Source organism: Elephas maximus, chromosome 19 (assembly GCF_024166365.1).
Source record: "Elephas maximus indicus isolate mEleMax1 chromosome 19, mEleMax1 primary haplotype, whole genome shotgun sequence".
NCBI lineage: Eukaryota > Metazoa > Chordata > Mammalia > Proboscidea > Elephantidae > Elephas > Elephas maximus.
The window spans coordinates 10,588,331-10,616,093 of record NC_064837.1 but is presented as its reverse complement, the minus strand read 5'-3'; the positions used below and the strand labels follow the sequence as shown (position 1 = coordinate 10,616,093).

Sequence of the window (27,763 nt, the reverse complement as noted above, 5' to 3'; positions counted from 1 at the left end):
ATGCCCACCCGTGAGCCTTCGTATCGGTACCCCAGTCCTCTGGGCACCCAGCTCAACAAAGGGTTCACTGCAAAACAAATGCGGCGACCAGAAGCTGGGAGAGGCAGGGAAGGGCTCCCCTCCAGAGCCTCCGGGGTGTGTGTGCCTCTGCTGGTGCCTTGATTTCAGCTCAGTGACACTGATTTCAGACTTTTGGCCCCTAGAACTGTGACTGAGTAAACTTCTGTCATTTTAAGCCAAACAAAAACAAACAAACAAAAATCCAAGTGAGGCCAGAAGTGGGTATGCCTGAGACCTCCAGACTCCTGGGGTAAAAATATAAAATAAAATTCGTCTAGGGTTGCTTGTAACCACAGGAACATAATTCACTTTGAGGATCTAAGAAAAATCTAAAAGGGCCAGACATGGCTGTTCTTAAGACAGGAAAAAGGAACAAAACCCTCTAGTAACTTCAAATATAAATATATATCACATCTATACATTTCATTCCACCTTATGGAAAAAAAGAGAGACAAACAGATATCCCAAGCAAAGAGAGGACTTGGCAAACATCTAATGAGAGGAGGGGACATATATGTGGGTAGAAAGGAAGAGGTGAGGATGGGAGCGGGTACACTCCCCTTTAACACCCTTTAAAAAAAAAAAAACAAGAACAACAAAAAAGCTTTCACGGAGTCTATTCTAATTCATGGAGCCCTGGGTAGTGCAGTGGTTACGAGCTCGGCTACTAACCAAAACGTCAGCAGTTCGAATCCACCAGCCGCTCCTTGGAAATTCTACGGGAGCAGTTCTACTCTGTCCTATAGGGTTGCTATGAGTCAGTATTGACTTGACGGCAATGGGTTTCCTTTTTTGTTTTTTTGGTTTATTCTAACTCATGGCTCCCCCGTGTGTGTCAACTGTGCTCCATAGAGTTTTCAATGGCCGTGACCTTTCCGAAGTAGATATCCACACTTTTCTTCTGAGATGCCTTTGGGTAGATTCAAACCTCCAACCTCTCCATTAGCAGCCATGGGCTTACCAGTTTGCACCACCAGCTACTCCCTGATCCCCTTCAGGTCTGGCCTAATTGCCCTTCTCTCTGGAATAAACACAGTCACTTCCTTCCTTAAGGTTAAGAAGTCTAGGCGCCCCAAGGGCCTCATTCTTGAAGTCTTTCCATTCTTCCTTCTTTCCTTCCTTCCTTATATCTGTCCACCCAATCATCCATCAACCACGTATTAAATCTGGTGGAACATCACATCTGCCCACCTGTTTTGTGCAGAACACTAATTCTGCAGGATGTTTAAGGATTTGGGGTGGGATCTTATGGTCCAAACAATTTGGAGGACGTGCCCCTGTTTAGATTTTAATTGGTTTATTTACAGTAGGGCTTCTGTAAATAGAAGGCCTTTGAAAATAAGCTGACGTATACTGTGGACCTCAAACAAGGCAACAGTGCGCAGTATTCCTAAACTCAAAGGAACACAGAACCTGACTGTGGCAGTAAAGCAGGATGACTGCAGAACACACTTTAGGAAACATAGCTGTGACTGGAGGGATGCTGGTTCTGAAGTCCAGCAAACCAAGGCAAACACTGGGGCCAGTTTTGTGCTCAGCAGTTCTGAGGGCAAAAAATAGGTACAGCTCTTGCTTCCCTCACCTCCTACCACACCCTGGAAGGCTTGGAAGGTTGCTCTTCATCACCACCTTCTCCTTCTCAGGAGTCTTGAGCATTATGATCGTGAAGGCTGTGTGTCAACTTGGCTGGGCCATGGTTCTCAGTGGTTTGGCAGTTATGATGTAGTTTGGCAGTTGTAGAATGACGTGATCACGTCCATGATGAGATCTAAGATGACTACCTCCATGATGGGATGTGCTGTGAGTAGCCGATCAGGTGAAAAGGAGTGTCCTTGGGGGTGTGGCCTGCATCCAATATAGGTGGACTCTCTGGCAAGGCTCACTGGCTTTTGCTCACTTGGGATCTGGCTTCCTTGGCCTTTCTAGGTCTTTCCTAGAGCTACTGGTAGCACAGGCTCTTTGGCTGCTACCTGAAAGGTTGGCGGTTTGAATCCACCAGCTGCTCCAAGGGAGAAAGATGTGGCAGTCTGCTTCCACAAAGGTTACAGTCTCGTAAACTCCATGGGGCAGTTCTACTCTGTGGCCTCTAGCCCCAAGGCTGAGCAAAACTAGAACCTGAACGCACGTTTCCTGACCCACCTAGGACCACTTCAATAAAAGATTCATTTCCTCCATTCTTAAGACAAATACAAGATCAATGTACATCCCAGGTCCAGAATGTCAGAAAGGGTTCCCTCTCTATACACTGGCTGATATGGTAAGCCACTAGCCACTTGAGGCTATCTCCATATTAATTCATTAAATTTAAATAAAATCTAAATGCAATGCTATTCAGGATTGGACCCTAGAACAAAAAAAGGACATTAGAGGAAAAACTGGTAAGACCTGAATAAAGCCTGAGGTTAATTAATAGTAAGGTACAATGTTAATTTCCTAGTTTTGACAAATGTGCTACGGTTATATAAGACATTCACCTTAGGGGAAACGGGGCAAAAGGTGAAGTCCCTTGGTGATACAAATGGTCAACGTGCTCGGCTGCTAACAAAAGGCTGGAGGTTCCAGTCTACCCAGAACTCCCTGGGAAGAAAGGCCTGGGGCCCTACTTTTGAAAAATCAACCATTGAAAATCCTATGGAGCACAGTTCTACTCTGACACACATTGGGCCGCCATGAGTCAGAACTGACTTGATAGCAAAATGGTGGGGCTAGAATCCTGTGCTATCTTTGCTCCTTTTCTGTAAATCTAAAATTATGCCAAAGTATAAAGGTTATTTAAATAAATAAAAAATCACTTCCTCAGTTGTACCAGGCACATTCCAAGTACTTGATGTTACACGTGGTTAATGGCTACCATATTGGACAGCACAGAAATAGAACATTTCCATTACGGCAGAAAGTCCCACTGGCCAAGGTGGCTTTACACTCTCATTCATTCTACCCCGTGGCCCATTCCTGAGACTCCCAGGACCTCATTCTTCATTCACTCATCTCCTTTCCTGCTCCCTTTTCCTATTTCTCTCTATGTAAATCATTATTTCCACACCGCATGTTCAACTAGCCTGGAGAGGATCGCTAATATTACAGAATAGTGTCTTAGGTTCTGTTTGTAGTTCAAACTTTGCTTCTTACGTATGTGGTCCTCACTCGGAAAGATGGCCATTAAATACCTCTAGTAACACAAATGAGTAAGTACAGCTTGTATCTCTGGTGATACTAAAGTAAGCAATGTAGGAAAAGTTCCTGGCCCAGTGTTGACCCTCCCTAAGTTGCATTCGAAGAGTAGAATCTAATTTGTGGGGGACACTGGGTGTGTTTCCAGACCTTTCTCTCTAGCTGCTAACCTGTGCCTGCTGGCATCCAACAAACCTGCGTTAAAAAGAACCAATAAGTCCTGTGCATGGGTGGCCCTTCAAACTCCCTCCAGAAGCTCACAAAGCGAAAACACAGAAGTAAAACTGAGCCACGTGGCTTTCTTTATTGCTCTGTCTCCACGAAGTGGAGGCTGGTTTGACTGGGTTAACTTGTGGTTCCCACTGACATTCTCCCTGACCTGTTTTTCCATGTTCTTCTTCAAGAGTGACCATGTGTGATTCATGTGGTCAGTAAATATGGCTGAATGTGACCCAGTAATTCCCTTTTATGTATATATCCAAAAGAGCTGAAAGCAGAAACACAGAGACTTGTATACTAGTGCTCACTGCAGCACTCTTCGCAATAGCCAGAAGGCAGACACGGTCTAAACATTCATCAACAGATGAATGGATCAACAAAATGTGATACATACATACCATGGAGTACTACTCAGTCATACAGAGAAATGAAGTCTTGACACATGCTACAACATGGATGAACCCTGAAAACATTCTGCTCAGTGAAATAAGTTGGCCACACAAGGACAAATACTGTTATGATTCCACATATAGGAAATATATAGAACAGGCAATGTATAGAGAGACCAGTTTACTAGTGCTTATCAGGGACAGGAGGGGGGGAAAGGAGGATCCAACGCTTTAGCGACACTGAGCTTCTGTGCAGGGTGATGGAAAAATCTGGAAGTGGAGAGCGGTAACGGTTAACAACACAATGAACACCATTAATGTCACTGAACTGTATGTGTAGAAAAATGTTGAAATGGTTTTTTACATATATTTATGAGTACAACAGCTTTCAGGGAGTTCTATGATTCCTTCTAGTGCATTAGTGAACCTCAGGGTAGTCTTGAGAATCCATGAAATTGCAATTGGTATCAGAAACGAAGGTGGTTGTTAGTGATTAAATTATGTCCCCCCAAAAGATATGCTGAAGTGCTAACTCTCTTACCTGTGAATGCGACCTTGTTTGGAGATAGGGTCTTTGAAGACATTATCAATTAAATTAACGTGAGGTCACGGTGGAGTAGGGTAGGTCCTAATTCAATATGAGTGGTGTTCTTATAAAGGAGAAGAGTCACAGAGACAGAGACCCAGAGGGAAGGCTGCCACATGACACTGCAGCTACAAGCCAGGAAATGCCCAGGACTACCAGAAGCTGGGAGACAAGAATGGGTGTTCCCCTAGAGCCTTCTAAGACAGCACGGTCCTGCCAACACCCTGAATTCAGACTCCTAGGCTCCAGAGCTGGGAGACAACAAATTTCTGTTGTTATAAGCTCCCAACCTGTGGTCTTTTGTTATGGCATACTAGGGGACGAAGGCAGTGGTCCTGTGGGCTGTTCTCTAATTTTGCTGTGAGATGTGAGGGCAGTCTTGCTCCCTAACGTTACACCCTGGTACCCAGAGTCCTGGCCCTTCCCGTGAGGTGGGTGTATGGCCCTCCCCTGTGCCCCGTAGTGGTGAGCGGATAGTACCTGTTGGAGGCAGCACGGTCCTCTGAGGGCCAGGGCTTGTTGGAATCCCAGGAAAGCTGCCGGGACACTCCCAGGTGGTCTCTGGTCAAAGAAAAAAATAGAACAGCTTTGAGAATTTCATCAGGTAGAAACCTGGAGTGTCACAGAGTACGACCAGGCAGCCGGAACTGGAAAAAATAGAGGCTTGGCATGTCATCTTCCTCTCGAACCCCCACCAGAGAAATACCTATTTCCCCTCCCACATCCAATTTCCTGCCTGCCCCCATGGAGGATAGAGCTTCTCTTGCTGGTGACCTGTCTCCATGCAGCTGGGGCAGGAGATACATTTCCAGCTAGGGTCCTTTGAGATACCCCCTCCCCCCCACAGACCTGTGGCCCTCAAAGCTTGGGCTGTCAACTCATCCACCTTCGCCTCTTTTCTCAGGGTCACAAATACTACTTCTGAGACCCCAGTGGCCTACTGGGCATTTCTCCCCAATCTCTCGTCACCTGAAGCTCCAAAGCACAGAGGAGGGAGCCCTAGCCTGGAGTATGTCAAGAGACATGTGTGCTCTGTAAAACAACAGGGGTTTCCAGGTCCTTCCTGGTCCTACAGCTCTACATTTCATGGAACTATAACAAGTGACCCCTGCTGCATCTGACTGGCTCCTTCTTCCTCGCAAAATGCCCAGCTACCCAGTCCAGCGAGAAACCAAGCTAGTTTTGAAGCTTTAGTATTCTCCTCCAAATGCCACTTGACCCATTTCATTGCCATGAGCATAAAGTTCTTACAAAATTATTTACATTAGAAGTAAGACTTTCTCAGGATATAAACAAACAAAAAAAGCAAACCCTATGAGCAATTCTGACTCATAGCAACTCTATAGGCCAGGGTAGAACTGCCCCATAGGGTTTCTGAGGAGCACCTGATGGATTCGAACCACCAATCTTTTGGTTAGCAGCCAATCTCTTAGTCACCGTGCCATCAGGGCACAATTTGATAATTGAAAAAAATACTTCTAAGAAGAAAATAAATATCACCTATAATCCCACCAGGAGTCTTCGGGTGGCACAAACATGTTACATGCTGGACTACTAGCCGAACCCTCCCCGAGGTGCCTTAGAAGACAGGCCTGGCCATCTGCTTCTGAAAAGTCACAGCCTTGAAAACCCTATGGATTGTAGTTCTACTCTACACACCTGTGGTTGCCATGAGTCAGAATCAACTCAATGGCACCTACCGACAATATAATCCCACCAAGACACTGCCAAGCACTGGGGGATACAAAGGGTAGATTTTTAGGACAGTTATTATTTAGCAGAGAAGCCATGCTTCCCCCACCCCTTTGCTCTTCTCCCATCCTTGAGCCCTCCAGTGAAAGTGAACTACAAGCAACAATCTCAGGAAACTGTGGGATGTGCCCAGGGGCAGAGAGCAGGAATGCAGCTGTGAGTCCCAGTCACCTCCCCACGGGAAATTCCTATTACAGAGTAGAGGGCCACGGTGGCCTCGAGCTCAGGTCTGCTGGAGCGGGCTCTGCAACGGTAGGTACACGTTGGCCTCCAGAGAGAGCCCTGCTTCCACGCTGGGTTCTGATGGAAGGTCCTTTTCCTTGCACTCGCTGGCCTGGCTCACTCACAGGCCTCTCCCCCAGATGCTGGAGTCCTTTCTTGCCATAAGCACAATCTCTACTCCAACCTCCAACACGGCTCCATCGGGGTCAATGTAACAGCCTGAAGGTTTCAGCCCAGCCGTCGTCTAGTCTTGACCAGGTCTGACCAATCTAAAAATACAACTGTGAGCCTGGGGCAGGAGCAGAGCCATGTCAGTGCAGGCGGACATCTGGAGGGAGCTGCTGGGCTCTGGCAGGGTGACTTCACCAGCAGCAGAACAAATCACCCCAGATGACCATACCACCCACAGGGAGGAAGCCATTTCCAGGTCTTTTCCAATAAAAGACTCTATTTACTGTAATCTATTTACAACACACCAGGGCTCAAGCTCATGGGCCCAGCCGAAGCAAGACTAACTAAAGCAGCAGCTTGGGGCCCAAGGATGCTGGATGGAGGCCCTCTACATTCTCTGTGGTCCTCGGTCATCCCGGGTGACTGGCCAGACGTCCATTAACAGGACCACTGCTATCCAGGCCCAGAACACTCCGGTGGGGTGCTGTGAGGTCAGAGTGGAAGGAGTGAGATGCACTCCCCAGGGAGCCGCCTTCTACCCAACCTAATTTTCCCAAAACACGTTTTTTCCTAATGGCAACTGTAACTCAATTTGGACCTCTTCTGCTGAAATGATGGAAAGCCAACACACACAAATGAACTGGCTGGCTGAACAGGTCCAAGGGAGGTGTGGCCGCCCTAGCCATCAGCGCTATGAGCCAGAAATTCTAATTTCCGCATCCGTGGATTACGCTGGCTGCCCCAGGTGGAATAAACCCTTAAGGGTTTATTCTTTGAAAGGTCGAAGGCTGTGTAAATCTGGGTTTCAAAGCACAGGTTCCCCCTCTTTAAAAATAAAGATAAATAAAATAATAATAATAATAGTAACAGTAAGCAAAAAAAAAAAAAGGCAGGATTTTTTTTAAACGGTCACTTTGAGAATTCAATTCCCATGGCAGTAGGAAACCCACAGAGAGACCGCCAAACCTAGGTTACCGCTTACAGGGATTGCCTTGGGCCAACCAGGAAGCCTTGGGCCTAGGAACGGACTCTGGTGCTTCGCTGGCCTATTTTCTTGGCTGTGTGGTAACTATCTGCTGCCCCCAGTGGATACCAGGTCTAACATCCATTTTCAATCACCTCATATACATGTGAAAGTTGGATCATGAAAAAGGAAAACCGAAGAATTAATGGCGTTCAAACTGTGGTGCTGGGGAAGAGTACCGAATATACTGCGCACGGCCAGAGGAACGAACAAATCAGACGTAGAAGAAATACAGCCAGAATGTTCCTTAGAATTGAGGATGGTGAGACTTCAACCCTGGACATATTATCAGGTAAGGCTAATGACTAGAAAAGGACATAGTGTTTTGCAAAGCAGAGGGTCAGGGACAACGAGGGAAACCATCAACGAGATGGACTGACGCAACAGCCAAAGCAATGGACTCAAACATACCAATGAAGATGGCGCAGGAGTGGGCAGCCTTTCATTCTGTTATACATAAGGCCGCCATGAGTCAGAGCAGGCCTGATGGGAACTAACCACAAACCAGTCCAGTGGAATAGGGCTTCCAGGTCCTGCTCGCATCTGGCATTCCTACAGCCCCTGCCTCTTCTTTGCCTCTGTTTACTCTCCAATTTCTGTTTCTTGCTCGCTGACTCTCCTTCCCCCCTTGCTGTGTCTTCTTCCCTTGTTTGGTGGTACCCCAATCATGGCTCCTCTCCTCATTCCCATCTGAAGGGCAGAGGGACAACACATACAGAGCCAATACCCATTACACGGTATGAACCACAAATCAGTTAACAGCCCAACTTAAATAATGGCAAAGGACACAGGTGATTCACAGAAAAACAATTACAAATGATCACTCAACATGAAAAGTGCTCATTCTCACTCAAAGCTGGAGTCATACAAACTAAGACGACGACAGGTCACTATTTTTTCACCTCCCAGATATGTAAGATCTTTCAAGACTGAAAGTACGCAGTATACAGTACATGGTAAAGAGGTACTTTTCAGGGCAATGGTGGAAGACTGAATCGGTCGAAGAACGCTATTAGAAGAACGGGCAAATTATTTGAAAAAAAATTAAGGTAGATTCTTTTCTCGCCTGTTAAAATGTTTTTAATTTTTAAAATGTTTCATCTGGATTTAGATTTTCAAAGCCAAATTAATGTAGGTTTAATTAAATTTCATCTGGATTAAAAAATTTTAAGAAAAAAAAAAAACACTCCATCAGAACACCAGAGGAAAAATCACTTTTGATGGTGTCTTGGTCATCTAGTGCTGCTATAACAGAAATTCCACAAGTGGATGGCTTAAACAAAGATATTTATTCTCTCACCATCTAGGAGGCTAGAAGTCAAAATTCAGGGTGCCAGCTCCAGGGGAATGTCTTCTCTCTCTGCCGGCTCTAGGGGGAGGTCCTTGTCATCAATCTTCCCTCAACGAGGAGCTTCTCAGCACAATGACCCTGGGTCCAAAGGATGTGCTGTTTTCATGGCTCTTGTTTCTTGGTGGTATGAGGTCCCCCTGTCTCTCTGATGGCTTCTCTCCTTTATATCTCAAAAAAGATTGGCTTAAGACACAACCTAATCTTGTAGATCGAGTCCTGCCTCATTGACATCAGAGGTAGGATTTAGAACACACAGGAAAACCACATCAGATGACGAAATGGTGGACCATCGCACAATACCGGGAATCACGACCTAGTCAAGTTAACACATATTTTGGGGGGACACAATTTAATCCATCACAGATGGTAATGGCGTTTCTAAGTATGACTTTAAAAGTAGACTTCATAAAAGCAATCCATTGTTGTTGAGTCAATTCCGACTCATAGCAACCCTATCGGACAGAGTAGAACTACCCCATATGGTTTCCAAGGAGAAGCTGATGGATTCGAACTGCCACCATTTGGGTTAGCAGCCAAATGCTTAACCACTGTGCCACCAGGGTTCAAAAAGATTGGCTAATTTGTCTATAATGGAGCTGAAAAAAAAACCACAATGAGAAGTTTAAAACATCATAAAAAAAAAAAAACTAAAACCATTTGCTACATATGATAAATACCCTTTTCTAAGAACTGCCCAAACCCCAGAGCTCCTCCTGTGCAGACTGACAAACCACTGACGTGACTACTTGGTTACTACCCCATGGCCAGGTGAGAGTCATGCAGAACAGGACATGGGGTGGCCAGCGCCCACCAGGAGCAGCCATGCCCTGCCACATGCCTACTGAAGAAGAAAGGGTGGATATGCAGAGAGAAAGGTGTGTGTCGCAAACCCAGGGAAATGAGTGGATATAAGACATCATGAAGTCCTAGAGACAGGGCAAATGAGTCCAGCACCTGGTTTTCTAGTCCTGAGGTGTGGGACTCTGTGCAATACCCCACACCCTTCTAATAAACGTTCCTTCCATAAGCTAGTTTGAGAGGGTTTCTGTTACTATGACAAGACAGTCTCTGCCCGAGGATATTCACCAAACCACATCTGCCAAGGCTGGCCCAGAGGCCGTTAGACCACCACCTGTAATAGTCTTCTGTGACCACGCTGAGTTGTGGCTTCCTAATATGACACAGGAAACTCTGGTGGCGTAGTGGTTAAGAACTATGGCTGCTAACCAAAAGGCTGGCAGTTTGAATCCAGCAGGTGCTCCTTGGAAACCATATGGGGTAGTTCTACTCTGTCCGATCGGGTTGCTACGAGTCAGAATTCACTCGACAGCAACAGGCTTTTCTTTTAATATGACACAGTGAGATACTGGTGGTTCAGTGGTAGAATCCTCATCTTCCCTGTGGGAGACCTGGGGTCAATTCTGGCCAATGTACCTCACGCGCAGCCACCACCCATATGTCAGCGGAGGCCTGCGTGTTGCTATGATGCTGAACAGGTTTCAGTGGAGCTTCCAGACTGAGAGCAGGAAGTAAGGCCTGGCCATCTATAAAAAAATCAGGCAACGAAAACCCTACGGATCACAATGATTCGATCCGCAACCCATCAAGGGGATGGCACAGCATTTCATCCCACTCTGCACTTGGCTGCCGTGAGCTAGGGGCCGTCTGGACTGCAGCTAGCAACGACAATCTGACACAGGCAGGATTTCCATAATCCCTCCGTGGAAAATCACACCGCTCGGCGGCTCAGAAGCGTCTCTTCCCATGAGCTGGCATTTTCCACTTGTACATCACCTTTTTTTTTTTTTTAATTTTCTGAGAAACTCAGCATTTATTAACTTTCATCACTGTGCACTGCTAAGCCATATATAGAAGACTTTCCAGTAAAAGGTGTGACTTTACGTACATAAATAATGCTTGAAATTACTGAGAGTGTTGCTTTTCACAGACTGGGGAAAAACTGTCAGAAGGAGCTGAAGTTATTTTGGGAAATAAAAATAGGCAATAATCTCTGAGGCACAGTCACAAAGGCACGGTCAAACCTGCTGGATTCCTAACGAAGGCCACTCAGTCCCTGAGGCACAAAGACCTCCTCCCGCTTCCCGGCCACCCCGCCCCACCGTGGCTCCTTTGGGCACAGAGGCAAGGTCCTTATCATGAGTCAACACTGTAAAACATTGAGACATGTATAGAAATTCAGGGGGAAAAAACCAAAAAACCACTTATTCTCAAACATCAAGAAAGGGCCTTCCGAAGATGCAGACCACATAAAATGGGAAAGAAATAGACAGCACTTTAGAAGTGAAGGAAGTGAGATTCCTTGGAAAACGGCATGCGCAGAAAGGACTGAAATCCTGGCCCATTCAAGAAGGTGCCAGGACACGAGGCGTGGGGCAGCCTGCAAGGGGGCCTCGAAGTAGAGCTTCTCAGACTTCAGAGCACGTGAGAATCCCCTGGAGGGCTTCCTACAACAGATCACTGGGGATCCCACCGGTAGGGAATGTCTACAGGAGGCAAATGCATAGAGACCAAGGTTAATTAGTGGTCACCAGTAGTGGTTGAGAAGGGGTTAGGGAGAGTTATTACTTAAGGGGCACTGAGTTTCTGTTAAAGGTGATGAGAAAATTTGGAAGTGGACAGTGGTGATGGCAGTACAATATAGTGAACATAACTGATGTCATGGAAGGTACATGCAAGGATGGTCGAAATGGCAAATGTTTTGTTACACATACTTTACCACACACACAAAAAAGGCAAAGCCCAAACTTACCAACCAACCTGATTGCTGGGCCCATCCCCAGAGTTTCTGACTCACAGCATCTGAGTTAGGGCTAGGAAATGTGTATTGCTAACACGTTTCCCAGAAGATGCTGAGGCTGCTGGCCTATGGGACAACTGCTGTCCAACAGCAAGACATGGAAGGGCTGAGTTCTCCCTGTGACAGGTGCTCCCTGTCTCCAGGTGTTGGGGGTAGGGGCATGTGGGGTAAAAGACCTATTTTACCCCAAGTATTTAAGGTGCCTTTGTCCTAGGCTGCCCGTTTGGCAGTCTTAAGGACGGTGTCCTTTTAACTTGCAAGCTCTGACCTAGCTCCAGGTGGCTAGGGTCAGAGAAAGAGTGTTGCAGGGAGGGTTGACAATGAGAAAAGAGAAGAAGGAAGGTGGTGCTGGTAGGTACCATCAAGTCGGTTCTGCCTCGTAGTGATCCTATATACAACAGAACGAAACACTGCCTGATCCTCAGCCATCCTTGTAATATTTGCTTGAGCCCACTGTTGCAGCCACTGTGTCTGCTGATCTTGCTTAGGGTCTTCCTCTTTTTTGCTGACCCTCTACCAAGCATGATGTCCTTTTCCAGGGCCTGAACCTTCCTGAGAACATGTCCAAAGTATGTGAGACGAAGTCTGGCCATTCTCGCTTCTAAGGAGCATTCTGGTTGTACTTCTTTCAAGACAGGTTTGTTGTTCTTGTTGCAGTCTACGGTATATTCAATATTCAAAGGCGTCAATTCTTCTTCAGTCTCCCTTATTCATTGTCCAGCTTTCATATGTATATAAGGCGACTGAAAACATCATGGCTTGGGTCCGGTGCACTTAGTCCTTAAAGTGACACTTTAAAGAGGTCTTTTACAGCAGATTTGCCCAATGCAATGCACCTTTTGATTTCTTGACTGCTGCTTCCATGGGTGTTGACTGTGGATCCAAGTAAAATGAAATCCCTGACAACTTTGATCTTTTCTCTGTTTATCATGATGTTGCTTAGGTGAGGAGTGGATTAATCCCCACATTACATTGTGGGGCTTGGATACATGCTGATTCTTACTGCCCATTAATGGGCATTAAAAAGGAGAGACACAACAATTAAAACAAATTATCCCTAACACGAAACTACCCACAGCTTGCTCCATCTCCTCCAGGCTGGTGGTGCTAAAGAAAGCCACAGAAAATCTTTCATGATGGCCTGAGAGATGGAGGAAGAGAGGAGTGCACCCAACAGACCAGATGTCTGAGAGCAAAGAAGAAATCAACCATGACCAAAAATGTTCAGTCCTGGTAGAATCCACTTGAGGTTTTCCTCCCCATCTCTCACTTTCGCTAGTTAAGATCATTTTAAATTTCACACCTTGTAATAAGAATTCACTCTTCATAGGAAAGAGCTGAGCCTGCTAGGTGAGGATATGGTGTCAAACAGCACCCTGTGCTCCGTGCTATTTTGTTCCAAAGGCTTCACCTCCTGCTCTGTCTTCTTGGTATCCTTGCCTGTAGTGTCACCCCGCCCCCTCACTATCAATACATATCATTTTTACATATTGTCTTGGTGGCACCTGGTGACACAGTGGTTAAGAGCTTGGCTGCTAACCAAGAGGTGGAATCTACCAGCCACTCCTTGAAAATCCCACGAGGCAGTTCCACTCTGTCCTATAAGGTTGCTATGAGTTGGAATCGACTCAATGGCAACGGGTTTGGTTTATGGTGGTACAGTGGTTAAGCGCTTGGCTGCTAACTGAAAGGTTAGTGGTTCCAGCCCACCTGCCACTCCTCGAGAGAAAAATGTGGTAGTCTGCTTCTGAAAAGATGTACAGACTTGGAAACCCTATGGGACAGTTTTACTCTGTCACATGGGGTCACTGTGAGTAGAAATCAACTTGATGACACCTAACAATAACAACAAATTATGTATTGGATCCTAACCCTTATACCTGTGGGTGCAATCCTGTTTGAAACAGGAGTTTTTGTTATGTTCATTAGATCCTACCTGAGTAGACAGGGCTCTAAATACAATCACTTCTGAGTTATAAAATGAGAGATTAGCCAAAGATGCATATACAAAGATGACATGTGAGGACCACCTACAAGCAAAGGAACTCCAAGGATGGCTGGCAGACACAAGAAACTAGCAGAGAGGCCCACAGGATGACCTGACACACCCGAGATCTTAATTCAGACTTTAGAACTGTGAGGAAATAAATTTCTGTTCTTGAAAGCCACCCACTTGTGGTATTTCTGTTATGGTAGCACCAGGATACGAACACACACAGGAGCAGCAGCGGAAAGTGAGTTAAGACTTTATCTGAGGCAGGAGGAGGAAGAGAAGGAGGGAAAGACTCCTTAACTCCCAGCTAGGTGTCTCCTCCTTCCATGGCTGAGCGGGCAGGGCCGGCATTGTCAGATGCTCCTTATATGAGCTGTAGACATTAAAAAGATGTCATCTTGAAGACTAAGGTGTGCTTGACTCAAGCCATGGTGTTTTCAATTGCCTCATCTACATGCAAAAGCTGGACAATGAATAAGGAAGATGGAAGAAGAATTGATGCCTTTGAATTGTGGTGTTGGTGAAGAATACTGGATAGACCATGGACTGCCAAAAGAATGAACAAATCTGTCTTGGAAGTAGTACAGCCAGAATGCTCCTTAGAAGCGAGGGTGGCAAGATATCATCTCACATACCTTGGACATGTTGTCAGGAGGGATCAGTCCCTGGAGAAGCACATCATGCTTGGTAGAGGGTCAGCGAATAAGTGGAAGACCCTCCATGGGATGGACTGACACAGTGGCTGCAACGATGGGCTAAAGCATAACAATGATTGTGAGGATGGCGTGGGACCAGGTAGTGTTTTATTTTTTTTATACTGTACGGTTGCTGTGAGTCAGAACCAACTAAATGGCACCTAACAACAACAAGACCTGAGTCCTTTTAGGCTCAGGTTTGTGTAACTTGGCCTGGTACACAAATCCCTGCTGGCTAGGACATGACTTCATTACATAAGGTTAGTCAGCAATGCCCAAATAAACCACTACTGGATTCTTGCAGTGGAAGAGAAAAAATAAGAGAATAAAAACAGAAGTCTGAGCAAACAGGAACAGAGAATGATGGCATGGTATACTGGGAAATGGGAAGCAAAAGAGAGCGTAATTACTTCTATTTTAGAGTAATTATTTTTATCCTACTTATAAAAGTAATACAGGTTCAGGAGGAAACACTGAAAAACGTAGAAAGTGAGAAAAGGAAATACCCACCCCCCCGGAGTCCTATCACTCAGAGTCACTGTGAACAAGAACTTCCCCTCCACTGGAACATAAGGGTGCATTCTTAGAGTGGAGGGCACCCCAGCCACTAGGAATAAGAGACAGGAAGGAGGTAGTGACAGGGAGCTGGGCTTGCCTCTGCATTAGCCACCAGGGTCTAACCGTCCGGGGCAGGAGAGCTTGAAAGGGCTTTTAGGACTAGCCCAATCTTTCTCCTATAGGGATGGGGTCATTGAGACCTCAGAATACCGAGGATGCAGGAAGGAAGTGAACAAACCAGGAAAAGAGTCGAGCTATAGGTTTTTTTATAGGTAGGAGAGTTTGCACTACTAACCTAAAGGATGGCAGTTCACACCCACCTGGCGGCACTGCAGAAGGCCTGGTGATCGCTTCTATAAAGATTACAGCCAAGAAAGCCCTACGGAGCAGTTCTACTCTGTCATATGGGGTCACCGTGAGTCCGAACTGACTCAATGGCAATGGGTGCGGGTAGGCAGGCAGGCATGTCTTTCAGCCAAGTCCTCTCTGGTTTACTTGAGAGCAGTCAAGAGTTTCAAAGTATCTGGGAATCAACTGCTTTTTAAGTCTCTCATCTAAAGCTTGTAGAAAATAAAATTCAACCCCACTTCTGGAACTACCGGGATTCTGGTATCAGGCAGCTGTACATGCAATTTCACCAAGAGTGCAGACCCCACAGTCACTGAGGGCCTGGCAGTGCTACGGGAAAGCAGGCTGCCTTTCCTGCTGCCACTGCCACCTGAGCCTTCTGCCAAGTGGCTGAGACCTAGACGGCCCACTGCAACCTCTCCGTAACATGTCTCCATAGGAGGACACAGCACCACTTCTTTGGCTTAGCAGTGTCCAAAGAGACCTCCAGTGGGATGTTACGCCAGGCCACGGGAAGCAAAGGGCTGAGCTGTCTGTAGGAGGCAGGGATGGTGGTCCCTCAACATGTGGAGTCTAGGGGCAAGAAAGACTGGGAAAATAAGACAGAGGCGGCTGGGGGGTCAGCCTCAGAGGGGAATGGAAGCTACCAAGGTCAGAGTCTCTGGCAAGGCCAGAGGGGCAGTAAGGAAACAAGCAGAGCGCACCAGATGGCAGGTGTCCAGCAAGGTACCCAGCAGGCAGCACGTGAGTACAGTCATACCTGCTGTTAAAATAATGAACAATTTCTGTAACTGTTGAGAAACTGCCTCTGCTCTGACCTCCCCACCCCAAGTGCCCCCAACCACCAAGACCCCCTTCCTTTGTGAAACAGGACTCCAACCCATATTGAAAGTCCAATTTAACAATCTAGCCACTAAAGGGTTAATGCCTAGCCAATTTTTTTTTGGGCGGGGGGGACATGGAGGGAGACAGGACCCTAACTCTAGTGTATTGTCCCAATAGTCCATCCCTGTGCCATTCTAGTCACTGCTGAGTTGACCCCAACTCCTGGCAACCTCACATGTGTCAGAGCAGAGCTGTGCTCCCTGGGGTTCTCAATGGCAGATTTTTGGGGCAGTAGATTGCCAGGCCTTTCTTCCAAGGCACCTCTGGGTGGACCTGAACCTCCAGCCTTTCAGACTCCAGCCAAGTGTGTTAACTGCACCACCCAGGGCCTCCTCCGTGTGCCATGCACCTTGACAAATTCCTCAACTCTCATCTCTGTTACAGGAGAGGATATATTTCTTCTCCAGCTGAAGGTATCCTTAGCCATGCAGACAGGCACTGATCACAGCTAGCAAGTGAGCAGGAGTGTCACTCAACAGGTACTTCCAGGCATTGCAGACTCTGGTCCAGCAAACGATCTGTCCCAGGATGAGAAGACCCTTCGGTGCCCAGGGTCCCTCTGCTCAGCCCGGCAGAGAGCTTGCAGGGAGTGGGCACGCGGCAAACATGTGCATGTGGCGTGACTAACTTCTCACCCTGCCTTCCTCCCACACTTCTTGGGTGAGCACTGCCTACTTTGGAACCCAGATCGGACTGAAAGAAGAAAAACGCTGTTACCCCATTCCAAGATCTTCCTCCAACAATGAAGACCTGATCCGTGGAAAATTTTAGAGCCAGAAGGGACCTTCAGAGCTACAGTCAGGCAGGAAAAAAAACTGACTCCAGCCCACAAGGAAAGTCCCGTTTAACAATCTAAGACCCACATCAGGAAGCATTCAGTCTTTGCAAACACGTGGCCATTTGCATTGTGTTTGCCCACACCACCCCTGAAAGAAGCAATTCACGTGGATAACTGGAGCTGGGCACAGAGAACGTATTCAGTAAACGCTTGCTGCTTGATAATCAATTCGCATAGCCCTTGCCCACGCACTGATCAGAATGTCGCCTACAGATAACGTGTATTTTTGCTGGGAGTTTTCCTGACTCCCTGAGACCTAACCCTTTAAACACTACCCCGGTTATATCTGTCCAGACTGCCCTTTCCTGTGGTCCTCAAATTTCTGCTGTGGCCAGTCCTGTTATTAGCCCCCCACCCCTAGCAATGCTGCCTGTATTAATATGTCAGGTGCTCATAAAAGCTCCCAGAATAAGGCAAAGGTGGAATGTGTTAAAGGTCCTTCTTGAAACTGATGCCCCATAACTGTTATATCCTTTTACTTACTCAATCTGTACGCTGAACAATAAAAAAAAAAAGCGCCAGTGGTGCAGTGGTTAAGCACCTGACTGCTAACTGAAAGGACGCTGGTTCAAATCCAACAGCTGCTCTTCGGGAGAAAGATGTGGCAGCCTGCTTCTGTAAAGATTACAGCCTTGGAAACTCTACAGGGCAGTTCTACTCTGTCCTGTAGAGTTGGTATAAGTCATAACAGACTCGACACCAATGGGTTGGGTTTTGGTATGCTGAACAAGCAATTCGAGAAGCTGGTCTATGTGAAGACGAAAGTGTCATCGAGATCGGAGGAAGACTCATTAACAACCTGTGATACCCAGATGATACAACCTTCCTTGGTGCAAATGAAGACAACTTGAAGAACTTACTGATGAAGGTCAAAGGCTACAGCTTTCAGAATGGATTACGTCTGAACGTGATGTAAACAAAAATCCTCACAAATGGACCGATAAACAACATCATGATAAATGCAGAAAAACCTGAAGTTGTCAAGGATTTCATTCTACTTGATCCACAATCAATCTCCATGGAAGCGGCAGTCAAGCAAGAAATCAAACAACATATTGCATGGGGCAAATCTGCTGCAAAAGACCTTTTTTAAGTTTTAAAAAGCAAAGATGTCACTTTGATGACTAAGGTGTACCTGACCCAAGCCTTGGTCTTTTCAATCACCTCATCTACATGTGAAAGCTAAACACTGACAAAGGAAGACAGGAGAACTGATGCATTTGAACTGGGGTACGGCAAAGAATACTGACTATATCACGGAGTTCGGTAAAGAATACTGACTATATCACGGACTGCCAGAAGCACGAATAAATCAGTCTTAGAAGAAATACAACCAGAACGCCCTTTAGAATCGAGGATGCAAAACCTTGACTCACTTACTTTGAACATGTCATCAGGAAAAACCAATCCCTAGAAAAGGACATCATGGTTGGTAGAGGGCCAACAAAAACAAGGGAAACGCTCAATGAGATGGACTGACGCATGGCCACAACAATGGACTCAAACATACCAACGATCATGAAGACGGCGCGGGACGGGTCAACGTTTCATTCTGCTACACATAAGTTGCCGTAAGTTAGAGCCCATTTGATGGCAACTAAAAAAAAAAAATTTTCTTTTTTTTTTTTTTTTAACAAGTCAGTTATTGCTCCCTAGATTCTTCATTCTCTTGCCTGGCCCCTTTCATAATCTCTGATTTCCAAGCCCGTCTATAAACTGTCTTCCTCCCTTTGTGTCTAATGCCTCTGCGTATCTCCAACACGATACAACATCACAATGTTCAGTCTGAACCGGTTATGGCTGATGAAGTGAAAGCAGAAGGGACCCGAATTTTAAAATTTGGGTGATCCAAAACCAGAACAGGAAAAATTATGGGTCATAGCCCTGGAATGGGAGGCTTGGAAGAAGCAGAGAGAGCCCCTTCAGGAGCCTGATGTGTGAGGATGGATTTTTGCCAGGACTGAGGAGAGCTACCCAGTGGCGCAGTCAGCTGCCATCTCTGAGCCGGGCATCGCCGTTTCTGACTCTGACAGGCGATGCGTTTGGTTGCTATGCAACGTGCATGCTGCCCTTGTGTTTTAAGAAGGAGATGAAATTTCTAGGAGGGCTTCAACCTGTAATTTTTCCCATTCCAGTTATCGTTCCAATTCACCCAAATTTTTAAAATTTGGGTCTATTCCGGTGTCACTTCCTCGGCTATGACTGAACTAGACAGAACCGGTTCGAAGTCCTGGTCTGAAAACAGGCCAAAACTCAGCTCTTAACCACTGCGCCAACAGGGCTCCTGCAAGACCGAGACAAGTAAAATACATCCATGAAGGTGACTGAGCATAAAAAATCAGAGGCGGTAGCTACCTCCTCCGCTCCACTAGCTGTGTTCAGGCAGGAAGGTGAGCTCAGTGTGGCCACGGCTCACAATTTTTCAGGAGAAGACAGGTATCTGGATGAGTATGAAAAACCTCCCAACTTTTCAATGTGGGCGACTAAATCAACATTTTTAAGTCCTGTACACACGAAGATCCCTGGGTGCTACAAACCACTTGTTCTCGGCTACTAACTGAAAGGTTGGCAGTTCGAATCCACACAGGAACACCTTGTAAGAAAGGCCTGGAAATCTGTTGCTGTAAGATTACAGCCAAGAAGACCATATGGGAGCACAGTTCTACTCTGAAGCACATGGGGTCACTATGAGCTGGCATCAACTCAAGGGCAATAGGTTTATTTATACACAATAAAATGCTTCTGCGGACAGCCTTTAACCCAGGAGACAATCCACTATGACATCCGTTACACCTGTGTCTTCAAGGACAGTGCACCAGGTCCTGACCCTGCCCCGATTGTCAGCTTTCCCTCCCCCAAAACGGTCACACAGGCACTATAATGCCATTTCCTGAACAATTTAGCCATCACAGTCCAGCACTTTTTTTGTGTTCAATCCAAGCAAACATCATTCCTTATGTGTACACAATTTACAGCTGTCCCGTACTTTCTTCAGCCTTTAATTAATGAACACTGGCTGATTTAATGACTGTTAGAGGTTCTGCCACTTCACACAGATTAGCCAGTTGATACAATCAGATTCCACTGGACTCGCCAGGCCCCTGGGCCCTGCAGTGTGATGAATGGTGAGGGGACCATGGCTGTTCACTGGCACCTACTTCCTAACCAAAGGAGAGTTAAGTCAGGAAGTCTAAATATCTCCAGGGAAGAGAAAGACGGAAGAAGAAACTTCACAACTCCCCCAAATCTCCAAGGCCAGAGCTGTCTCGCTAGACTGTTTCAATGAGGCAAGGATGGTGTTTAACCTGTCCAGATGTGAGAGCACCACCCGGGATGTAACAATTAAAAATCTCCTAAGCCCCAAAGTCTTTGATTCAACCTTAGCTTGAAATACAGTAGAAACCAGAGTCCAAGGGTTTTTTTAATAGCAAAAATGCCGAGATCAAAAAAGTTTCTGAGGTATTGTCTCCAAAGCTTTGAAATTCCAAAGCTTAGAAATTAACATCTTGTTATATAGATAAGAATAAAAGCTGGAAAATACACAAGAGTCAGGTCCCGCGACAATGCTTAAAACACAAACATTAGCCAGGTGAAGCGCCATTCCTTGCAGTTTTATATTCATTCTGTATTTGTTACTGTAAAATCGAGTTACTGGTCTTCAGGTAGCTCTTCTGTGAGATTCTTCTTTAACTACACTAGTTTCCGGTTACATAACCTGTAACCTTGGGACCATGATGAAATGTTTACCCATTTGTAGACAACTGTATTTTCTCATTGTATTTCTGTTACAGGAAACTGACTTTAAATTTACCCCTCAGCTTTCTCAGGTTTGATCCATGGATTATGCCTTTCCTATCTTGTCACTGAGTCTCCTTGCAAGTGAAAAATAGGTGGTGACTATGAGAAAACACTTTAATTATAAAGCAGAAATTTTAATCTCTACAAATAGCAGATCCTGATTCAGTAGGTTTGTGGTGGGAAATGTACATTTGTTTTTTTTTAACAAACTCCCTGGGTGCTTCTGATGCCCAGCAGAGTCTGGGGATCGGGCACAAGGATTCTCCAACACGGGCATCTAAAGAACTTCTGAAGGATGCCTAGCAAATCACCAACTTGCCCACCTTTTTAAAACCAACTGTACTGCGATATAATTCACATACCATAAAATTCACTCTTACAAAACATACAATTCGATGGCTTTTTAGCACTGTCACAGAGTTGTCCAACCATTGCCAGTATCTAGCTTTAGAACATGCCCATCACCTTAAAAAGAAATATCATGCCCTTTAGCTGTCACCCTCCACTTTCTCCTCCCTCCAGCCTCTGGCAAGTACTAACCTTGTCTCTATGGAGTCACCTATTTCCTACCAATGGGATCGATAGCGTGTTCTTTTACGCCCGGCTTTTTTCACTGCGTGTGTTTTCAAGGTCCATCCACGTAGTAGCACGTGTCTGTACTTTATTCCTTTTCATGGCTGGGTGATAGTCCACTGTATGGATACACCACCTTTTGTTTGTTCATTTGTTGACGGACATTTGGGTTATTTCCACTTTTTTGGCTATTATGAATAATGCTGTCATGAGCATTCATATACAGGATTTTACGTATGGATATGTTTTCATTTCTCTTGAGTAACAAACTCAGGGTGGAATTGCTAGGTCATAGCCCACATGTTCCTTTTTTTTTGCTTCCATACACAAACCGGTTGCTGCTAGTCCGTGGCTCCACCTATCGGCCAACCAGGAACGCTGTTTACCAGTAAGCAGTCTTTTTCAAAGTAATTCAACATCCCAGAATACAGCACATGATAAAATCTTATTTTTTTTTCCCTTTGTCTTTTTACTAGAACTTGACAGGCAGTGTGAATGACTCTCTCTCTCACTTGGCACTTGCCACAAATGCTAAGCGATCATCATCGGTCCTAAAAACTGGTGAGAAATCAGGAACGCGTCACCCACCTTAATATTACTGAAACAGATTAAAATGGGTGCCTTGGAAGAAAAAAATACACCCACAGATAAGGAGATTAATAGTAAGCTTTCGGGTGTAATGGTCTTCCACTAAAAGGGCATTAAAGAAAAATAATCACGCTAAAATAGACATGGGCGTGAGCACACACACAAAATCGTAAAATAAATAAAAAGAGCTAATTCAGTCAACAGAATGTGCACATACAAGCATCCTTTTAGTCTCACAGTTGTTCAGCACAGATGGACAGAAGAGAACAGATCCATGTTTTGGGGTATAGATGCTTCTCAGGGCAACTTTTATTAACATGGAATTATCGGGGCTGTTCTGTTTGGGGAGTTAGAAGAATATCCAATTATTTGTAACAAAGAAAAGCTCAAAGAATGTTTTAAAAGTGTTCTACTGGAAAACATGTCCAGAAAATCACATTCGCTCCTGGGGTAATAAAGTTAAATGGGAATCCACTCATTTAAAAGAAAAATTAAAACAAGAAGTCAAGAAAATTACCCACTATTTGGCAAATGAGACCAAAAGCTCAAATCCTGGTTTAATCCTCCAAGCTTCATTCACAAACACAAAAAAACATTTATACATACGGATTCTTCATCAAAAGACCTTAGAAACAATTCTCTGCTCTCCTGGGTTTCGGTTGACGCTCGAACAAGATTGGTATGTTTCCCTTAAAAATAAATGTTCTTTTTTACTAATCCACGAACTCAGTCATCCTTACTACAAATTAAGTCACCAGCACCAAACACCATCCCACATCCTCCTGAATCCTGAAGCAAAAAAGGAAAGATTAGAAGACCGAGGTTCCAGACACAGCTTGGCTTTTAAATCGCCAGGTTACTTTGAGAAAGGAGCCCCTGGGTGGCACAAATGATTAAGCGCTCAACCGCTACATGAATGATTGGCATTTCAAACAGATCCAGAGGCAGGCCTGGTGATCTGCTTCTGAAAGGTCATAGCTTTGAAAACCCTATGGAGCAATTCTACTCTGCACACATGGGGTCGGAGTGAGTGGGAATCCACTTGAAGGCAACTAACACCATATTGAGAAAGTCCTTTTACCATGTTGGGGCCTCCATTTCCTTATCCGTAAAATGAGTAGTTCTATTTGTTAGACCAGGGATCGTCACACTTTTCCTGGAAAGGTCCAGAGAGTAACCATTTTTGGCTTTGTGCACCACACGGTCTTTGTTGGAACTACTCACCTCTGCCCTTTATGGCACAAATCAGCCCTAAAGAATCCATAAACAATAGGCATGGCTGTGCCGTGTTCCAATAAAGCAAAATTCTACTCAGACACACACAGGGTTGCCATGAGTTGGTAGTAACTCGAAGGCAACTAGCGGTGGTGGTGTTCCAATAAAACTTTATTTACAAAAACAAGCTATGAGCTGAATTAGGCCCATGAGCCGTAGTTTGACAAGCCCTGTGCTAGATGATCTGGAAGTTTCCTCCTAGGATTCTACAGTAGAAGTCACCAGCCACTGAATCTACTTTTAAGAATGATCAAATCATCAAGGTCTTAAGTCAGAGAGAGATGTCCACCGCAGCAGTCAGTTCTACAAGGGTCTCTCTCTCATTGGGACACAGGCCTTGGACTGTTCCTCAGATTTCCCTCAAATGCCTCCTATTTTGGTTGGCACCTCAGCCAACTTGGATGCCCATTCACGTTGGACTTGGGTGAAGCATCCCTCTGTGGGATGTAGAATCAGACTTTTTACAAGGCTGCTGGGGGTCAGATGGTACAACCCCAAAGTGTGGGGAAACAGCTCTCCAAGAGGAGAACCTTGGCCAGTGGGAAATAGGAGACAAGAGGAAGGTGAGCAGATAAAATACCCTGCTCTCCTGTGGACTACTTCAAGGCATGGCTCCTCCTTGCAACTCTTCCAGAGAAGTGCTGTGTGTCAAGCTGAGTGACCTGCCGGGTCTCTTTGCAGCTCCTAGTGAAACAGTAGCTAGCATCAGGGTGGGATCTTCTTTTGCCTCCCCTCCCTTTCTTACCTACCCTCAGGGCTCCAGGCTTGTACCTACTAAATAAGGTGATTAAAACTTAATCCTTGCCTCAGGCTCTGCTTTCTAGAGGAACTAGGCTAAGGCAGCCCCCTCAAATGATGTCCTTCTTTAGAAATGAAAGGCACAGACACAACAAATAACAATTAGTGTGCACAAGATTAGTAAGTAAAAGGTAAATACCGACCCCTACGTTAAACTACTGACTTGTACGTTAAACAAAATTAACCTTGGATTTCACCTCAATTAAAAAAAAATTAACCTTGGTTTTCAATACTGACTTGAAATACCCCTTCAATATCCAAATGGCAAACGGTATGCTAAAACAGTATCTAAAAGGCCAACGTTTCTCCAAAAACAGGACCTGTATACCTATGACCATCACTATTAAGAGAGGGGAAGCCTACATATCTGGCCAATTTATAAATGGCAACAAATGCTTCTTGAACTACAGGGCAGGCTATTGATAACAGCTCACAATCCATGAACTAAACACAACCCCAATTTTTTTTTTTGCAACAGAGTTAACTTTTGGTGGGAATGGAGCACTTTCCTAGACAGTGTAGGACAAGCAATTCCCTATTCCAGAACCCCTAGAGTTCCTGGGGCTGAGTTCAAGGCCACCCTTCATGGTGCCATAAGCCATGGGTAGGGACTGGGAGAGGATGGAGGCTTCCCCAAATCTCATAAAGCATGCTCTGATGGCTTTGGTGAGTTTATATGCATGCAGTGGCATTAATATATTAATTTACCCTCTGAGACTTCCTGTTAACCATTTGGCCCAGTTGTAGTTGTTATTAACCAAACCACCCGTTGCCCGTCGAGTTGATTCAGACTCATAGTGACCCTATAGGACAGAGGAGAACTGCCCCATAGGGTTTCCAAGGAGCGGCTGGTGGATCTGAACTGCTAACCTTTTGGTGAGCAACCGAGTTCTTAACCACTATGCCACCAGGGCTCCTTGTTGTTATTAGACGCTGTCAAGTAGGGCCCTGACTCTTGGCGACCTCATGCCTCATGAAACAACATGTTGTGGACCAAACCGTTGTAATCTAGTGTTTTCAACAGTTGATATTTGGAAGTAGGCCACCAAGCCTTTCCTCCCAGCCCATCTTTGTCTGGAAGCTCCCCTGAAATCAGTTCAGCATTAGAGCAACACGCAAGCCTCCGCTGACAAATGGTGGTAGGTACACATGAGGTGCCTTGCCAGAAATGACACTCTGCTTTCCCGCATGGAAGGGAAGAATTCTACCACTGAACCGCCAACGCCCCCATCATTTGCCCCAGTCCCATTTATTAAATAATCTGTGCTTTCCCCAGTCATCTAAAATATCACCCCTACCATAAATAGGATGGATATTTCAGTCTGTCTCTGACTTTCCCTTCTAGAACATTTCTTCTCCCTTGCCTTTTATGGCCCTACCTTCTCCTGACTCCAACATGTCTCTGACAATTCCCTCAAAGTCTCCTTTGGCCCTCCCTTCAACGTTGTTCTGTGGGGCTCTCTCCTAGAAGTGTGTCCTGGGTAGTGTCCTGCATTCTCGTGACTTCATCTCTCTACCATGAAATGCAAGTTCTGGGCTGCCGGATGTGGTTACACAGGTTGGTTACTGAGCAACAGTGTCAGGCCAAGGGGCCTATAAGGTGAAATCCACTCAGCTCTCTGCTTGCCAAGCCATGTCCTCCCTCAGCTTCCCAAATTCCCATCTGCAGTCTCAACACCTCCTGAATCATAGACCCAGTCATCCAAATATCTGCTAGACGTCTCCCTGAATCTCCCCCAAGTTACTGTACACTCAATATGGATCCATTTTCTTCCTGCCAAGCCTGTTCTCTAACCTCATGTCCCTTATTCTCATTGCAGGACTCAGTCAACCAAGGCAAAAATGGGGAGAAATCCAAGATCTCTTTCCCTGATCCGTCATATCCTGTTGGGTAGATTCTACCTTCTCTCCTCTCCAGCCACTGCTGTGGGCTTGGTGTTTGATCTCTTTATTTCTCTTCTCATTTAGTTCCTGGTCTCCATGCTTCCTGTCCTCCAATCCTTCGCTCTGCTGCACAAGCAATCTCGCCACAATATTCTGATCATCTCATGCCGCCATTTTAAACTCTTCCATAGCTCCCCACTGACCACCTCCTCAGAATGCCTCACAAGACATGTTGTTGATCAGATCCCTAACTCTCTCTCTCACCTGTCTGTTAATTACCGACACCAAATACATTAGCCTGTCTTTGGTTGCCTTGTCTTTGCTCATGCTCTAACCTGCGCTTGGAACACTGAGTTAAGGGTCACCACCTCTGAGTCTTGTCTGATGCCTGGATAAAGCTGACTGCTCCTTCACTGAGCCCCACGTTCCCATGCTAATACCCCTAATGTTTCCTGGTTTACGTCTTTCTCTGGCCTTACTAGAGCTTCAGTCTGTGACAGCAGAAGCCACATCTTGTTTGATTTTATATCCCCAGAGCCCAGCACAGCTTCCAGTGGGTGAAAATCCCTACCCAGAAAATCCTAAATGGATTAGAAAATAAGCAGATTAGCCCAACCAAGGTAATACAAATGTAAATTGGGCTTTTATGTAGTTCTATCTGTATTCGGTATAAAAACAGGAAGGAGCCCTGGTGGCACAGTGGTTAAGCGCTTGGATGCTAACTGAAAGGCAGGTGGTTCAAAACCCACCAGCTGCTCCATAGGAGAAAGATGTGGCTGGCTGCTTCTGTCAAGATTTACGGTCTTGGAAACCCTATGGGGCAGATCTACTCTATCATATACGGTCGCCAGAAGTTGGAATTCGACTTGATGGCAACGGAGTTTTTGGTTTTATAAAAACAGGGACAGAATGCCTATTTTGCCTGGGTAAAAAAAAAAAAAAAAAAAAGAGATAGGGATTAAGGAAGACTGGAAGTATTTGGAAGAAAGGTAGGCAGACAAAGAGGGAGTGAGTAACGGCCGGTGGCCACTTGCAGTGGGGCTCTGCTTCCTGGGCAGTGCATCTGGTGCGTGAACGACCCGCTGCCCGGGGAGGGAGGCCCCCGGGAGGTGTTGGAGCTTTAGCACGGAGCCCTAGCCTGAGCCACGTGGGCAAGAGAGACCTGTGAGTTGGGGAAGAAAGCTGGGTGTGATGGTCCAGCAGTGAGGAGGTACAATCTCACATGCCTCCAGAAATCAGGAGAGCCAGATAAATGCATGTCAGAGAAAAGCAGGTCATCCTTCTGAGAGGTAATTCCCTGCCGGAAGGGAGTACAATTCAAAGCCTTTAAAGACATGGCAACAGCCAAACCAATCAGTCTAAGAAGGAATTCCAGAGGAGAGTCAGAGGGACGGCTGGGCTTCCATTCCTGTAGACTAAAGAGCATTAACACAGCATTCAAAGACTGAACAATCTGTCCCTGTTCTCCAGCCACTACCCCTACGACTTCCAGAGCACCAGCTACCCTGGTCTTCTCCCCCTTCACCAAACATGACGTACTTTTTGCCCTCAGGAAGGTGCTTCCCATTCTCAACCCCTTCCCCTCCCACATCCTTCCAATCTGAAAGCAAAAATACCTCCTCCTAAACAGCCTAAGGAAACCCTGGTGGCGCAGTGGTTAAATGCTACGGCTGCTAACCAAAAGGTAGGCAGTTCGAATCCACCAGATGTTCCCTGGAAACTCTTTGGTGCAGTTCTCCTCTGTCCTATAGGGCTGCTATGAGTCAG

At 45.8% G+C, this 27,763-nt stretch overlaps 1 protein-coding gene across 6 annotated transcripts in view; it reads right to left on the bottom strand.

Moving 5' to 3' along the window:
• GAS7 (growth arrest specific 7) overlaps nt 1-27,763 on the bottom strand; it is a 287,340-nt gene that overhangs the window by 59,129 nt on the left and 200,448 nt on the right. For all 6 annotated transcript variants that reach the window (XM_049861524.1, XM_049861525.1, XM_049861528.1 and 3 more), the window contains one exon: nt 4,906-4,986. In XM_049861524.1, the coding sequence (XP_049717481.1) occupies nt 4,906-4,986 (81 nt within the window). The remainder of the gene's footprint in view (nt 1-4,905; nt 4,987-27,763) is intronic.